The sequence below is a fragment of the Lates calcarifer genome, linkage group LG15 (genome assembly GCF_001640805.2).
Source record: "Lates calcarifer isolate ASB-BC8 linkage group LG15, TLL_Latcal_v3, whole genome shotgun sequence".
NCBI lineage: Eukaryota > Metazoa > Chordata > Actinopteri > Centropomidae > Lates > Lates calcarifer.
Genome location: NC_066847.1, coordinates 10,783,369 through 10,800,932, shown reverse-complemented (window position 1 = coordinate 10,800,932; position 17,564 = coordinate 10,783,369). Strand labels below are relative to the sequence as shown.

General features: G+C 44.4%; 1 protein-coding gene across 1 annotated transcript in view; it reads left to right on the top strand.

Annotated features, from left to right (window-relative positions):
- The window catches only part of LOC108887297 (glutamate receptor ionotropic, NMDA 2D), a 48,478-nt gene that overhangs the window by 6,084 nt on the left and 24,830 nt on the right, over positions 1–17,564 (top strand). The window contains exons 2-6 of the mRNA XM_018682630.2: positions 9,139–9,478; positions 9,787–9,993; positions 11,005–11,271; positions 14,759–15,087; positions 16,244–16,358. Coding sequence (XP_018538146.1) covers positions 9,191–9,478; positions 9,787–9,993; positions 11,005–11,271; positions 14,759–15,087; positions 16,244–16,358 — 1,206 coding nt within the window. The 5' untranslated portion in view covers positions 9,139–9,190. The remainder of the gene's footprint in view (positions 1–9,138; positions 9,479–9,786; positions 9,994–11,004; positions 11,272–14,758; positions 15,088–16,243; positions 16,359–17,564) is intronic.

Sequence of the window (17,564 nt, the reverse complement as noted above, 5' to 3'; positions counted from 1 at the left end):
GTCATGCTCGTGTGCTGTTGGCCCTTTCATGTGATTGCAGACTTGATAATGTTGAGTCATCACTCATGTGTTAGTGCACTACCAACGCTGCGTTCGTGCCTTATTGGCAGAGTGGGAAGAACGGGAAAAGCTGTCGTTATTCGGACTTATTCCAAGATGGTTAGTCACAACAGATGATTGAAAAGAGGCCTAATTTATTGCGCTACATACTGCAAATTTATCTGCTTGTTAACTGTTAAAAACACAGACAACAACAGTATATGGCTTTATTTTGATATGCTGAATTGACTGTATTAGCATTAAAGCATGATTTTATTTAGATGTAACTGCCATTGGTGGTGACTTTGTAGCCATTTTGCAACTTCTTGTTTTTACTCTTGTGCAGTTCTTTTCTCCAAGTAGAAAATCGTAGCTGTCAGAGTTTTCTGACACCTCATGACATGAACATTTTTTTTCCCTCCCGGCTGCTCATAATTACATTCTGTACCGTAGAATATGACGTGAAACCATCATAAAGAGCTCTGGCCATCTCAGACTACTGAAAACCTCTCTGAAGAGATACTGTAGGTTCATGTGAAAAAAACCAGGGGAAGACAGATATTTCATATTTGTTTCTGTGAAACAAACATCACAGGATTAGTGGGCTTCTAGATTTGGCTGTGTGAAGACAACACAGCGGGGTTCTGACATTCCCTTCACTAACCTTTCACCACCTCTTACTCTTGAGAATCATTTGAGGCTCCTGGAAAAAAAAACCTTCACTGGTCTCAATCCTCAAATTCCTCTCCCCCTGTTGGGCTTCTGCCTGCATGGGAGTGCATTTCCTGAGCCAAACTGATCCACCAGCATTTATAGGATAGCCTGACAAGAGTGTTTCTAACACCTCTGGTTATGAGCGGGGGCAGAGCCAGATGTGCTGTGAACGCAGCTCAAACCTGTACCCAACATTGTTATGCTGCGTTTGATTTTAAGCAGACAGAATCCGGCTTGACTTCAGCAACATGTGGCACCTGCTACTGAGGGAGACTAGCTTCCCGTTTCTCTCCTATTTTAGATTTTGTTAAATGTTTGTGTGTGTGCATGTCTAAATGTGACAGACTATCCGTACACATTCATCCATACATGCGATGTTCATACCTGAACGTCTGCTTGTGCGATCGTGTGTGTGCACCTGCCTGCGTGTGTGACCTTGTACAAAGGCGTAATAGTTATCAGTGAAAGTTTCCCACACCAGTTTAATCTGTTTATCCTCAGAATAAGATTGTGAATCATTACTATGCAGAGCTAGGTGCTTTTTTTCTGATGAGAGTCTTGAGCAGCTTCCTAGTTTGTAGTTGTTACAGAATGTTTCACCTTACGGGTCCTGAAGGGCTGCAGTGTCGGCTGCTTTTCATCTTGCTCTTTTAATTAGTGACTGATTTAGATCTGGCTAGGTGATCCCAGTGTCTGGCCAATCAATGAGGGAATTAATGGAAGCGCTGGTGCAAGCAGAGTAGAGCAACATTGTGGCTCTGTGACTGCTGGCTCCAGATTGGAATGGGAAAATAATCCATTTAATTTCATTGTTAAAAAACTGTGTATTTGTTCTGTGCCTTAACGTGATTCCACTAAAGTCTCAATATTCCCAGACTTATTTCTACTGTCTCATCACATCTGCTGAAAATCTTTTCATCCAATTTGTTTCTGATTTCAATCTCAATGCTTGTTTAAAAAAACAACAATCAGCAAAGCATTTCATTCATGAATGTACAGTATATTATGTAAATGCACAGCGTGGATGCATGTTTATTCTTAGATGATTGCACTGCATTGACAGCGCTCTGATATTGAAGCTATTTTCCCTGAACACAAAGCCCTCAGAGTTTCTAGTTGCCTGTAAAAAGGTTGAGGAGTGAGAAATGATTCCTTTTAAAACAAACATAATAAGATAATCCCCCAGGTGGTGTGTTGTAAGGACATCTTGACAGAGGATTTGGTGGAGGGAAAAAAAAGCAACTACAGAAAACAATTTATATGTACATTAAATCCAGTAAATTATTTGATATTATAGTCGGCCTAGGAGCGGAGGGGACTGACCAGGGAGCAGCCCTGCGGTCCTCTGCTCCCTTTTGTATTAGATGTCAGGTGTTGAGGTGGGGAAATGAAATATTCTTGCTCCTTGGCCAGCTTTAAAGTAAGCACTTACATTATACAAGCATTGGCAGTGGCCATACAAACTGTGTAGTCTCCTTACAAAACCATTCAAGTGGAGTTAGCATAGGCCAGTTAGGCTCATTGAAATAATACCCTGCACTCTGTTGTGTGAATTCCTGATGCAAGATCTCCAGACACCAGTCTTTCCACATGAAAGCATATGACCTTACTGATATTTATGTCTGAACACACATGAGGGTAGTAAACCATTTGTAGCTGATGTTTTCTGAATGGATCTGTGTGTGTGTGTGTGTGTGTGTGTGTGTGTGTGTGTGTGTGTTTAGAGAGAGAAAATAAAATAAAATAATAAAATATTTCTGTAATATATATACTCTATATCTATATGTACAAGCATTGTATATATATATATATATGTGTGTGTGTGTGTGTGTGTGTGTGTGTGTGTGTATAGCATTTGCAATGTACTGAGGATTAAATGAATGATAGGCAGTTGAAAAATAACACACACACACACACACACACACACAAACAAAGTGAATAATTCAAGATGCCCAGGCTGTATTACAAAGCAAAGTGAAACCACTGACAGGCCTTTATTTTTATCAGCTGATTCCCCTCTCAGGTTACATGAGTTCATTTTAGAACATTCCTGCAATTACCAGACGTGTGTGAGGCTACATTAAAGCAAAATTAAACACATTTCTCCACTTAAGTAATTATATACCCTGTGCTGAATGTTATGAGTTAGAGAGATGAGATGTGGTAATGTCAAATATTTCAGGAATAATCATCCGTAATGGATGTGATTTCCAGTCACTGCTTTTCGTGTCTGGTGTGCCAGAAACCACAGTTGGTTGGACTAAGACATTTTCCTTTTTGTTAAAAAATGAGGTCAGAGAATTGTTGGTGCTACACTGTGGCAGGGTCCAGGGTCAGCTTCATCTCATTTCCATCAATCCATAGAGGGACGAGAAACACAGAGTGTCCTCCCATTCAAGTAATGAAATTTATCCCCCCTGAATGTACGGAAGTGAAGTCCAATTAATTGACACTGTCTCTTGGCAGAAGAGTTTAATCCTAACCCATAAAAAAAATTTTGAATTAAAAGGCAAGATACTCTTAACCTCGGAGTGAGGCGCGGTTTTTGTACGACCACATGGAAATTAAAGGGACTCAAAATGTCAGGATAAAAATGCCATTTTTGCTGTGAAGAAACATCAAAGTGAGATGTCAAGGTGACTGTTTCATTTTGTTCTCGTAAAAGGTTACAAAATACAGAGAGGACAAGGGGAGACTACCTGCTGGAAAATGAGTGTTTGACACGCAGAGCCAGTGGAGATTTCACTCCTGTAAGAGTACAGTTTATATCACATAGGATTGTTTTGCATTTACTGTAAGAGAATACAAATGGCACAAAGGCACAACACATTGTAGTTCCATCTTAAATCATCTACACTATATATTTGTTAGAAAGAATAATAATTTGAATCTTCTTGTTGGGCAACAATATTATTTATGCACCCTTGTGTGTCTTCCATTAGTCTTAAATTTGTGCATCACAATTTGTTTTCCATATTGCATATCAGGTAGCCCCTCAAATTTAACAGTTCCACATAAAAAACGGTGTCATGTTTACAAGAGCGACCAGCTTCGATCTGGTTATCGGCCTCTGGCATGTGTAATTTACAAATATTGTGTATTGCGTTCCCATGTGTGGTCTTGGTGTCACAGTGGTTTGATAGATGACTTTATCATTTGTCACTTGAATGGCTTATGATAGCCGTGGCTTTCAAGTCTGAGGGAGGCAGCAGCAGCAGCAACAGCAACAGCAGAAGCAGAAGCCTTTACTACTGCTGTTTACAGCCATGCAGTAAAAACACACACAGCACTGTATGCCCTGCTGCTGCACGCTGCGCTACTCGCCGATCACTCTGCACACTATGCACAATGGGAACAAGAGCCGCTCGCCTGCCTGGTGGCTCTTCTGCTCGACAGGGATCAAAGAGAGAGGGAAAGAGAGAGAGAGATAGGGGGAGAGGGAAATGAGAGAGAGGAAGTGAGGGAGGGGAGGAAGTAGAATGTGAAAGAAGTACAGGACAAAGATGTGTAGAAGGAAAGAATGGGGGAGGGCTGGGGGAAAACAGGCAAAGAATTGTGGGGGGAGAGGGGAAAAAAGGCAGAGGGAAGGAGAAAGAGTGAAAGTGAGATGCTGCAGAGCGAGGTGATACAGAGACCGACTGACTGAATGAATGAATGAATGAATGAACAAGTGAAACACAGAAATCAAAGTGACTTAGTAAGACAGACTGACTGAGGGAGTGTGTCTACAAGCGCGCTCATGTCCATGTGTGTGTGCTTCAAGTGAGAGTGTTTGTGAGTGAGTGGGTGAACAAGTGCAGCAGGACAGAGAGAAAGAGAGAGAGAGAGAGAGAGAGAGTGAGATTGGGAAAGGGAGAAAGAGAGGGAGAGGATCTGTTCCGTCAGAGAGGACACACTCCAGTGGCTGTGATTGAAGTATGGGCCAATTAACACGAGGAGCATTGAGCTCCAGCTGCACTCTTCTCTTCATTCCTCCGCTCCCCCACACTGCCATATTACCCCGCATGACACACATACACACACACACTCACATATATGCACACTGTGGGCACCACACTGTGCTGGCACTTAATCTTATCTTTTACCATGGAGCAGCTATGGACCCATGGAAATTATAGAGGCTACATACAGCAGTTTTCTAGAGCACACTGCGGTCTTAAATGTGGATGAATGAAGAAAAGAGAAAAAATGGAGTCTTCATCTTCAGGGGAGGGTTTCTTGTTCTAGGCACTTACAGTGACTCACAGATGCTGCAATTTCTTCTAACGCTTCTAAAGCTTTACAGTAGACTGTATATTAGCGTGCATATATTTCGGATGTTTTGTGTTGGCTGTGGAAAAAACTGCCTGATTCAGTGCAGCCCTGTGCCACAAACGGCAGGGAAGCAGGTCCATTGCTCTGAATGACAGCATGGGATGAAGCAGCAGAGCCCTGATGTGGGCTAAACACAAGGCTGAACACTGCAACTTCCGTAACTCCACACTCCCAGACTCCACACACTCCTTCCCCTCCCATTCACATTTCCCCAGCAGATCCGATGCAGCACGGGGTCTGGCACGCTGCCTCCATTGGAGTTCAGTGGGAAAGGGGGCTCAGAGAGGCGTGGATGCCAGCAACCGACTTCTACCCCGAGTGGCTCCCTCCTCTCTCGCGACTCACTCTTCCAGAGTCACCGCAGGCGCTCGCCGCAGCTGTAGCATGTACAGTTGAGGGGGTGGGAGGGGATCTGATACTCTAAAACATTATGATTGTTTCCCTACCATCACACTGACACCAAGAATCAATTTTTCATTTTGTGTTTGGGGACTATACAAGTTTCTTGTCTCTTTGGTAGTTGCAGGAATAATTCAGGCGTCACTGTTTTGGTCTATAGAAGGATATAACTTCAAAGTAGTTGATTTGCCTTCAGCAACACAAAAATGCAAACCTGTTTTGATATTTTTCAAACCAGTGAAAGTTTCTGAAATAGCTACACACACGCGCGCTAGCCATTAATTCCTATAGGTAATCATTTATTCTAAATGAGTGAGCACATTATGCAGAGTAAATCAAATGTTTAAGCAGAGATATGATAAGATGTGTTTTGATTGTGAAGCTCTGGCTGGCAATTTTGGAAGAGAAAGAGGCGACTGGCTCGCCTGTGTGAATGTTTCCTCTCTCATCTTCTTGATTAGCTGTCTCTGTCAGGCTGAGAATATTCCTGCTCTTAAGTACTCGGTAAATATTCCTGAAGGTGTTTTTAGTTTGCCTCTAACGGTCGCTGGCATGTACGCCGGCTTCTGTGGCGCTGTAAATGCCACTTTCTTTGTTTAAAAAGACAAACAGGCTCAGCGGAAAAAAATAATTATACTGTAGATACAGTAAGCTGCTTATTACAGTGATTGACAAAATTTAAGTTCAGCACTGTACAATACAAATACTTAAGCATGCTGAGAGAGCATTTTAATGATTTTGACAGCAAATGATGATTGAAGGTGAAAGCACCATGATGAATTCAAAGTTTCAAAACCTAAAAGAATCATCAAATGAAGGACTTACAAGATTGGAAAGGTTTTCAAATTTGACTTTTCAAGTCTTTTTTTTCTTCCTTTCAAGAAAGAAGAAAAGAATACATTATAATGTTTATCAAAACACAATTCTTAGCCAAACACAATCCTGATATGTCATAGATAATAAGACTCAACACATTATTTCCAAATAAATATTATGTGACGGTCAGATTCTGGCAGTTTACCAAATAAGATACGTAGCATTTCGAAATGACTGTTCACATCTTAACGACTTACTGTTCAGGGGAAAACGGATATCCATGCACTTTTCGACTAATTGATCCCAATATAGACATTCCCTGGGTTGTAGGCTTGCCAAATATGTATGCAGTATATATGCTCTATTGAATTAGAAGAGGCTCCAAAGACTGGAGAGGATTGTTTTTAAAGCTAGAAGGGGAAAAAATATACTAAAATGCGAACATTTGCATTTTAACAAAAGATTCATTTACGGTAGCAAATCAAATGAAACAGTAATCTCCCTCTCTCTTTCTCCCACTCTCCCTTTCTGTGTGTGTGTGTGTGTGTGTGTGTGTGTTCCCTGTAAGCCCCCTCACTGCATGCTTTTTATGATTCAGTTTGCAGAATTTCACAGAATGGAGCACATAATGAACTATATAGTAAGATATATTTAGATGAGGACTTGATTCCTAATTTGCTTGTACTTTTGCTTTATTGTAGCATGCTTCAGCGAGGTGTTGCAGTTGCGCGTTCGATAACAGGCAGAGCACACTCTGCAGGAAAAAGTGGATACTGTATATAGTAATACACTGTGTTCACACTTCCAACAAGGCTCGCTGTGGTGGAATGGCACACGCTGGTGGAGCAGTGCAACGTAAACACCTCATGAGAGTGAAATACAGTGACAGGCCTAACAGTTAATGGCTCAGAGCTCAGCACCATGGAATGCATCTCCACCAAATGATCTGATGTACTGTATTCCTGCAGCTTCGTCTCTGGATCTCATTTTCTCTCTCCCCGTCTCTGTCTTTCTGTCCTTCCTGTTCTCTCCTGCCACATCTTCCTCGCCTTCAAGAAAACAAAAAAAACCCACAACAACAACAACAAAAAAAACAACAAAGCCCTGTTTTTTCTCCCTTTCCCCTTCATTATTACATTCCCCTTTTCCCTCTCTCCTACTAACAGCTCTGTCTCTACCTATCTCTCCACACCTCCATCTCTTTTTCTTACCCGTATCTATCCGCCTCCCTCATTCGCCCTCTCATTCTATCTCATTTCACCGCTCTCTCCCTCTTTCTCTGTAGCCCCCCCCCCCCAAACACCGCTGCACACACATGCACACAAAACACATACCCACAGCTCCTGTCACTCAAAACAGGAGGTTTGGCAGTGTATTTGTTTAGGCCAAACACGTATACACATCCCAGTAATCAATATTTTCTTTTCCTGCTACTCTCCTTACATATTTTACTCCACCTCCAACAATCCCATCCCACTCTGTCCTTTCCTTTTCCCCCTTGTCTCCTTACCTCTTCACCTGGTCAGTCAGCCCATCTTAAGTTAAACACTCTGTATTTACACTACCTGTCTTCTCTATTCATTTCACAGGTCTCTACCTTCTTTGCTTCCTTTTTCATTCCTCCAGTCACTTTTTTCCCCCTCTCCAGTCCTCCCTCCTCTTTTCCTTTGCTGCTTTCTTTTCTATCCAAAAGACTGATCAGGGTCAAGGAATCAGCAGACTGTGAGAGAGGAGAGTCGGATGAAGACTGAGTAAAAAACACAGAGAGAGAAGGAAAAGGGGGAAATGGAAGTGCAGAAAGGGAGTGTGACTTTAGAGGGAATATTATGTCAGCAGGCCTCTGTTAATCAATGCAGTTGTGTTTGGTAGCTGAAGCCATGAAAATAGGGAGAAGAGATGGGGAGTATGAAAAGACAGAGCACGAGACAGAGCGGGGAGAAAGTGAGAAGGAAATGGAGAAAGGGAGGGAGGAGGGCAGTTGGCACCAGAAGTAAATTGAAAATGATGCGCTGTGTTTGTGTGTGTGTGTGTGTGTACGGCTAACATATTAACCCTGCTATCTCCCAGGTAGTCATTATCTTTCTGTATGGTTGTTTGCGTGAGTGTGTGCGTATATGTTTGTACGCACTGCATTAACCCTTGTATCTCTTTATCATTAAGCTGCTCTACGGGCTCAGCGTAGCCATGCATTTATCTTGCGAGTGTGTGTGCACGCAAGCATGTGTGAACTCGAACGCTTGCATGCATGTGTGTGTGTGTGGAGGCGGCTGCGTGAGGGCGAGTGTGTTTACAGTGATCTTAATTGTTGTTATCATTCATGCAGCACAATAACCACCTCCGCCCCCATCTTTGTCTCTGTCTGCTATTAACTCTCTCTCCTTCTCAGCCTCCTTCCCTCTAACGGCCAGTTTCTATTTTTCCTCATATTGTTCCTTCTCAGCCTCCAGCCTAAATAGCACCCATTTCATCTTCTCTCTGTCTTGCTTTCTTTTCCTTGCCTCTATTGTTTTTTTCCCCCTCTGCATTCCGTATTGCTTGTCCAGTATTTTCTCCAGCCAAAGCTAACTTTTATTACCCCACGACTGAATTCAAAATTCATTACTCTGTCTTGCCTGTACACAACCTCTAATCAGTTTCTGTCTTTCACGCTCTCTCCTTCTCATTCTCTCTGTCCATACCTCCCTCGTTTTGTCTTTCTTGCTATGTCCTCCTCCTGCTCTCTTTCACTTGATTTGATGTCCTCTGTACTGGACATTACAGGAGAAAAACCACACACCAGACTCTAACTTAATCTCTTCTTCTCTTGCTTCTTCTTCACCTTCTTCTTCTCCTCCTTGCTGTCTCTCTTTCTTTCAGGCACCCTCTCTTAGTGCGATATATATCTGCCTCCCCCCCTCGGCAGGTTGCCATGGTCGCCATACCTACTCTCTCTCTCCTATTGGTCCTGGCAGAGTGGGCAGGTCTGGTGGACGCCTCCCCTCACCTCCTGCTCCGGCCCAGCCCGCGGGAGCGTGATGCAGGGGCCATGATGAACTTCAACATCGCCGTGATCCATGCCGGTGCTACGGTGCAGACAGAGGCGGCGGTGGCGGGGCCCGGGGGAAGGGTGCTCTACCCTGGCTTCGGCCGGGTATACGGCTCCCTGGGGGAGAGCGTGGTCACCCAGTGGGGCTCTGCTAACGTCATCTGGCTACAGGTTGGACACTGTCTCCCTTACCTACTGCTCATTCAGCCTTACTTGAAGGAAGGGAATAACAATGACCATCCATTATTCATACTCTCTCATTATTTGAGCTGAATGGGCAACACACTGCTGCTGTTGTATGGGCTCTACTGAATAAGCAGGAATCTGGCTCTGCTCTTTGACCACAGCTTGTATTGCTAGTCATGCATACTACAGACACAAAGACATACTGCCCTAGTTGATCAACTGTGTTTGTCTCCCTGTCCTTATCCATCTCTATTTGTTTTTCTCTCTTTCTTCATTCCTCTATTATGCCTCAGGTGAATGACAGTAGTCCTAAAACGGTGCTGTCCCAGCTGTGTGAGCTGCTGGCGGCGCGGCCCCTGCAGGGTCTGGTTTACGAAGAGGAGAGGCCCCCTCGCACTGCCTGGGGTCCCTTGGCCCCCATGCTGGAGTTTGTCTCTGCACAAACAGGACTGCCCATAGTGGCTGTAGGAGGGGGAGCGGGGCTGGGGAGGATGCCACAGGTAGGAGGAGGGATGTTGGGATTGGGGTGGGAGAGTGAAGAGGAGGTGTTTGCAGCATGTGTGTGTGTGTGTGTTAGTGAATGTGTGAGAGAGGGAGGAGAGAATCAGATGGATGCAAGAAGACACGTGTGATTTTCCAGCTCCGAATGTTAGGACTGGAGAGTGGAACAATGTTAATTAGGCGTATGCTGTTTACTGAAGCAGTATGGATTGACAGGTGTATAAAGGGACGCTTATATTGCCAGAACAACTTACAATGTCACAATGTCGCACATCCTCTCTGTGAAGAAAAGGTTTGGGGAAGTGCTGGAGGGACGGAGGGGAAGTTGAAGGTCAGGGTCACTGATCTGTCGAAACTCTGCAGTGTTTGATCTGTAAATGGCACCAACTGGGGCTGTCGCTCTGCTTCTGATGTTCCTGGGAGAAAGGCAATGAGCAGACATGTGTATGAGACGTGTGTATGAGTGAGTTAATTGTGTGTGTGTGTGTGCACGTACTGTACATTTGTGTACAAGTGTGTATGCATCAGAGAAAACTTGTGCCACATGCTTCTCACCACCAAACGTGGGGAAAAAAGAAACAAAAAGCATTGCATTTGTGCTTACAAATAACTGTTTTAACCATTTACTCTTGAGGAATTAAATTGTAGCACTTTGATGAACTTCCTTTGAAGATGTACCCTCGCCTAGTCCTCATCCCCTCCCATCCCCTGAACAGACTTTTTAGAAAGACTCCCTTTTGGACGTCATAGGAGAATTTGTGCAACAATCCAAGCTGTTTTAGCCCCGCGGCTGCACGGGTGCTGCTGCTCCATAAAAACTTCAAGCCCCGTGATGCCTCGATGTTGTGCATAAAGATGGAGCACTGCAGAGAGTTGTAGTTCTTTGTAGAGAAAATGCTGTCTATTACTTACACACTGTATTGTAGCTGTTTAGACACAGTACAACTACAGTGGATGAATTTCACAGTTAGATTTTTAACCAAATCTGCTGCTTTTTTCCCCCAAATCAGGAATCAGGTTCCATCTTTCTCCAGTTCAGCTCCTCTACTGCCCTCCAGTTAGAGGTCATCTTTGAGGTGCTGGAGGAATACGATTGGACGGCCTTTTCTGTGGTGTACACGCGCCACCATGGCTACCAGGACTTCCTGTCTGTGGTGGAGGGCCTGACGGACGGCTCGTTCATCGGCTGGGAGAAGAAGAGTGTGGTGATGCTGAACGTGACCGACGACCCCGGGGGGGCACGCACGCGCAGGCTGCTGAAGGAGAACGAGGCGCAGGTGAGACAGGGGGGAGGGAGGGGGGAAAGGGAGGAGGAAAGGGGAGGAAGTGCTGCGAGTATCATTGGGGGCCTCCTCTCTGACAGGTGGCTTCCCAGCTTTTGCCTTCCTTCTTCGTCTCTCCCTCACTCCCTCCGCATCTCTCTCTCCCCTCTCTCCTCTATCCCTCTGTTCTTCTCTTCCCCTCCCATCTGCCAAGACATAAAGAGTTCAACGGTACAAGAGACCACGAGTCAATCTGATCTGCTGGCAGGTCGTCATGCGGCATTGTATGAGGAGTTATCAAGTGAAAAGTGCTCAACAAGTTAAACCACTTAACATACAGTTTTCCCCCTTGTTTCCCATTAAGTAGGTTTAAGGTTGGAAAAACCATCCTAATCCACACTGTCTGACAGTATTACATACAGTATATAATCTGTGTCAGTTTGTTCCACCTCTTAACTGAGTGAACTATTTATGGCTGCAATATTTCCATTTCTAACAGAAATATTCTTGATGTCTTATTTTACACATATTTTATACATGTTTCCCCCCCAGTGTCATCCTGACATATTTGTTATATTTGAATTTAAAAATATGTTGTGTGGGTTTGAACAATGTTTGGCTGCACAACAGGAGTTTGTAATGAATGACCCACTGGCGAGCCGCTGCAAGGAGATGGACATGGTTTCCAAGCCCTCAACTCTGGATTTATTTATTTGTTTTAATTATCTGAACATCTTTACCTAACTCATGATTCCATTTTGATCCAGACATAACTTTCTCCCATTATCTAATCACTGTCTTTATTTAAGTTTAATTTAACTTCATTTTAGTTACCTTCTCTCCGTATATATCTACGATATATACAAAGTATATGGAGAACTCACCCTCACACTTTAAATTCACATTGATTCATTAACCTTGACCAGAATGACTCATGGTTTTGGTTTGTACCTCTGGTGTGTTTCATTCCTTCATACTGTATGCCTGCCCCCTCTCCCTCTTCTTTCCCCCTGACTTGCTCATTCTTCCGTTCCCTCCTTTACTTCTTTAAAACTTTGATTCCTACTTCCCTTGCTCTGGCTATTCTCTCTCAACATGCGTCCCCCCCACTCTCATTCCTTTATTTATTATTATGTTTTTACCCTGTCATCCTCCCACAAATCTCTTCTTTGACCCCATGATCCTCCTGTTCAATTTTTCACTTCTCTCTATGTTCTTATGCTTACTACCCCCCCACCCCCCACCCCCCCTCTACTCTCTGCCTCCCCTCCTGTGTTTCTTTGCCTGGAGACAAGCTCACTCTCCTCTGCTGCTTTGCTTTTCACCTCCATCTCTGTATGGCTATCTTTCATCCCTCCAGTCCATTCGTCCATCCCCTCTTGCTGCATGTCCTCCCAGCCACAGACTCTGCCCTCCGCTGGCTCAGTTTAGTCTGGGTCTCAATGTCATCGCTAATGTCCCAGCATGGCCACTGCAGCTCTGCGTGTGCGTGCGTGAGTGTGTGTGTTTGTGTCTTTAAGTGTGTGCATGTGTATTGGATTCCTTAGACTCCACTCTGCTAGTGTCACTGTTAATATAACATACTGCCTGCGGCGGGTTGCCTATACGCAGTGCTTGCTTTTTAACCCTCTTGCCTTTCACAACAACCCCCCTTCTTTTAGCTTTTCTCTACTGCAGGGCTAATAAATGCTTGTGATTGCTTAGTGATGCTGTGTATGTTTGCATTACATGCTCTCTCTCTCTCTCTCTCTCTCTCTCTCTCTCTCTCGCTCTCTCGCTGCCACATGGTAATATCTTCTACATAGTAGATGGCCTGATGCTGGGGTCTGGGTCAATTTCTACTCAAATCTCTCACTGCCTATCTTTTGTTCCATTCCTCTTCCAGCTTCTGCCTTGTCAGTGTTTCTTCTGCTCTCTCTCTCTCTGTTGTACGTTCCTCTCTTTCTCCATTTCCCGTCTTTAGATATTGTGTGTGTCTGTTTATAACTCTGATTCTCTCCTTCCCTCCTTAATTCAGTCTCCCTTTCTGTCTGTCGCCCTCTTTCTCCCTCCTTCCCTTCTTTCCCCCCTCCTCCTCTGTCACTCTCATTCCCTGCCTAATTCACTGGAGGTTTATTGGCATACAGGCAGGATTGTTTTGCCAAGCCATTACAGTTCAAAATTCAATGAAGGCGCAATTCTCAAAATGTGCTTTCAGTCTGTTTCTCTGACTCCCCCCCCCCACCCCACCTCCTCCTCCTCCTCCTCCTCCTCCTCCATGAAAGAGTTGTCTTCCTCTTTTTTGTCCTTCAATTCCCCTTTGTCTTTCACTCAGTCATCTTTTTTATGTGTTTCTTTTATTTTAGACACTCTTTCTTTATACTCTGGTATTTGTCAGCATTTAACCTCACCCGCTCTTTTCCATCTTTTTTTAGCCCAGCTCAGCTCCATCTTCCTCTTGTCGATCCCTTCCTTCTCTCTCCATTTCCCCTCTAACCCCTTAAAACCCTCTTTGGTCAATTTCTACACCCCCACCCTACACGCGCGCACAAGCACACACACATCCTTACCTCAGCACTTGCAGCAGAGAGCTCGTCCACTGTCACTGCTCTGTCTTTCTGTGTTGCCTTTCTCTCTCCTAAATGTTTTTTCTCTCTTTCTCCCCAGCCTCACTCCATCATCGCAGCTTTTCTTTCACAAATATCTCTTATCTCTCCAGGCCCTGATTTCACCAAAATATGTCATCCTTTGCTTTTCTTTGCTACCCCCCTGCCCCCCTCCCCTCCTCCTTTCCGTTCTTCAAGGAGTGACTATTCTGTTTTCCCATCTCTGATTACTTCCCGCCATCCGCCCGTTTTGCCCCCACCCCCTCACCCCTCTGTCTCCTGTTGTCTCCAGGTCTCTTTCTCCACCCTGCTTTTAATAACATATGTCAGAGTTTAACCTCTCCCCCCTTGTTTTCCCTCAGGTGTGTTTGGTCTTTAACAGGCCTTCCCACACCTCCCCACCCCTTCCTCATGCTTCTCTGCTCTACCACTTACTGTTGTTTCATTTTCCCTTTCTTGTTTTACTCCTGTTTTCATTATTCATAACTGTAACTTCTTTCATCAGGCCCAAGCTCATTAAGCACTGACCTGCATTGCCTCCTGCACCTCCTGGTTAGCATATATCACATACAGCCATGCAGTCTCCCCCCTCCTTTCTGGCGTGTCTACTTCTTTCTATCATACACCCGACTCCCATGAGCCTTATCACATCAGCTTACAGCTACTGTATCTCTCCTCTTACCTCTTCCAGCACCCTTGTTTTTTCTTGATATGGCCTTTTCTATCAACCGTTACCACCACCCCCCACCCCCACCCTCAGGTGCACCTCTGCTCCAGCTCTATCTCTCCCCCCTTACTTCTCCCACCCTCTGTCTCTCTCCACGTCTCCCCTGTCCCCTCCTTATCTCACTAGAGTGTATGTGTGTGTGTGTCTCCCCTCGTCCCTGTTCCCTCCCTGCCTTCCTGCTGTCCTCCAGGTACGTTTACTGTACTGCTCCCAGGAGGAGGCCGAGATGATTTTCCGAGCCGCCTGGGCCGCCGGTCAGGCCGGAGCCTCACACATGTGGTTCGCCGTGGGGCCAGCTCTCTCAGGTTTGGGCATGGAGAGCCTGCCCCGGGCTCTGTTCGCCGTGCGGCCTCAGGGGTGGAGGGACGAACCTCGCCGGAGGATTGCTCGGGGTGTGTCTGTGCTGACTCACGGGGCAGTGGCAATGCGCAAGGATTACGGAACCACGGGTGGGCCGAACTTTGTCACCAACTGCATGACGGATGCTAATCAGACCCAGAGACTGCGGGGCAGGATGAGGTGAGACGGAGATAAGGGTAGGGAGGAGAACTTTAAAGGGAGAATGTGAGGAGGGAAGGGAGAGAAATATTAGGTTGGGGGGTGAGTACAAGGCAGTTGGCAGGCTCCAGACAGAGTATGTGAAAATGGAAGAAAAAGAAAGAGACAGGATAAGGTGTATTCTATGAAACGAGTTGGTTCGGCGCCAGGATGAGCTGGAAGGTATATGGGTGGAGTTGGTAGATTCAGTGTCAGAGAGCAGGCACAGAGGGTATATCTGAATTTGGAGCTGGCTATCATCCATGCAAAATAGATGTTGTTGGTGCGTGTAGTTGTGAGTTGGCGAAATTACCCCAGCATCTGTAGCAAGCGGACCATGTCTCATGTATATTAATGAACAGGCTTTAATATATTCCTCGTAGGCTGTGCAAACAAACAGCAGCACACTCTAACAGGTAGCTCAAGTGGCTCTGGTTATCATTTTAGTTCATTTTCAACGCCAGTCCACATATACACTGCCCACATGATATTTTATAGGGAGTCTTCTGGAAGTTTGATTGTTGTGGACATGAGCCAAACATGTAATTAATTAGTTTATTTGCTCAAATTTTTGCAAATGAAGCAGAGCACAAACAATGTGGCAATTAAAAGAAAATGATTAATGGATTCTTCTGTCTTTGTTTATAGTCCAAGAACAGAGGAGGAAGATGTTCTCATTTCCATTTTTTTGCAGTGCTACCTGCTGTTCACTGTCTGTAACTACAAGCTGTTATTCCATCTGAGGCTTTCTGTCATGTTCAAAAAGAAAAAAAAACCTTTTAGATTTTGTGTTTTGAAGCCAGCAAGATGACATGAGGAGACAATTAGAAGGTCCGTCCTGTGTGATTATCAGACAAACTATAGAGCGTGCGGCTGACGCACAGAGCAGCAGTTGTTTGACTTCAAAGATCTTGACACTTCTGTACGTCTGATCATTTGTCTGTAGATTTGATTAACAGACAAGACCTGGCTGTCACCATGGAGGTGCTGTGATTTAGAGGGAAGAGAACAGGGCAGATTTTCTGTTGCATCAAAACCAGCTTTTTTTATTTCTATTTCTCAGTCAATTAGTTTACATATGTGTTTTCTGTCATTTACTTACCACCTGCCTTCTCCTTTTGTCACCATCCATCGGCAGGTATTTCAGCAACATCACGCTTGGTGGTCGAGACTACTCCTTCAACAGTGATGGCTACCTGGCAAACCCCTTCCTGGATGTAATCTCCTGGACACCTGGACGTGGATGGGAAGATGTAAGGACATGACATCAGTTCTTTATGTCTAACCGTGCACTCAGAGTCTCAAGATCCACTAGACAGTATATTATTTTGTTGTCTCCATAAACTGGTTGAATCTTGAGACTCATGATGATGGTGTAATTTCACCCTCTGTGAACAAGTACAAGGACAAAAGCCACAAGCAGTTGAACCCAGCGCAGCTTTTGTGCTGATTCAGGCAATGTTCTCTGGTCTTAGTCGCTCCATGTGAGCCAGAGGAGCAGATCTGCTGCTGCATTGGTGTCTGAAATAAGAATATTTACATCTGACAGGGAGGATAGGCAGGTCACATGGGTTTGTGATCATGTAAAGTTCACTATGGCTAGTGGTGCCTGAGGCAAAGGAGAGAAGCTGGCTGCTGACCATTTGACCGCGCTTTGTGTGCTCCTACTGTGCTTGTTCAATTTCTGCTCTCTCTCTGTATCTCTGCTCTTTTCTGGTTAAAGCACATTCACACAGTCCCACAAATGCAAGAACACATTCACATACTCAGCACTGACACAAGTAGTCAACCGACAGACATCTAATAAACACAATTTTGCTACTTGATTAATCATTTGAATTAAACAAAAATGACAAATATTCTCAGTTACCAGCTAAAAAGTGATGATTTTCTGCCCTTTTTTTTTTTTTTTTTTTGGTTCATCAGTCATGATAAATTAAATAGGCTTGGGGTTTTGGACTGTTGATTTGACAAAACAAGTAATGTGCCCATCACTAGGGGTTGTGGGAAACTGTGATGGATCAATTAATCAAAATCATCACAAGATTAAAGGATAGATTTACATATTTTCATGTCTGTCTTAATATAATATACCCATATATACCTTTAAATACACATTTGACGTGGTAATCTTCCCTCCTGGAAAATAAAGGATAAAACCCACAGCCCTCGTTTTGTGCAAGAAACGTTGCAAGATGTGAATCTAATATGAGGCTTTAGCAGTCTGAGTTATCCCACTCGAGTGGGTTTATTTCACAGTAGCAGTCTTTTTAGTACAAAATTCCTTCTCTGTGTTTCCCTGGACAGTGTTTCCTTGCTGAAATGCAGCAGAGGGATAGCAATACAAAGAACCACAACCCACTTGATTTTACTAACTGATAATGTTGAATCTTCAAATGAACTCAGGCTGAATTTATTTATTGTGTTTCTCCACCGAACGAGGACTGAGGATTTTCTCC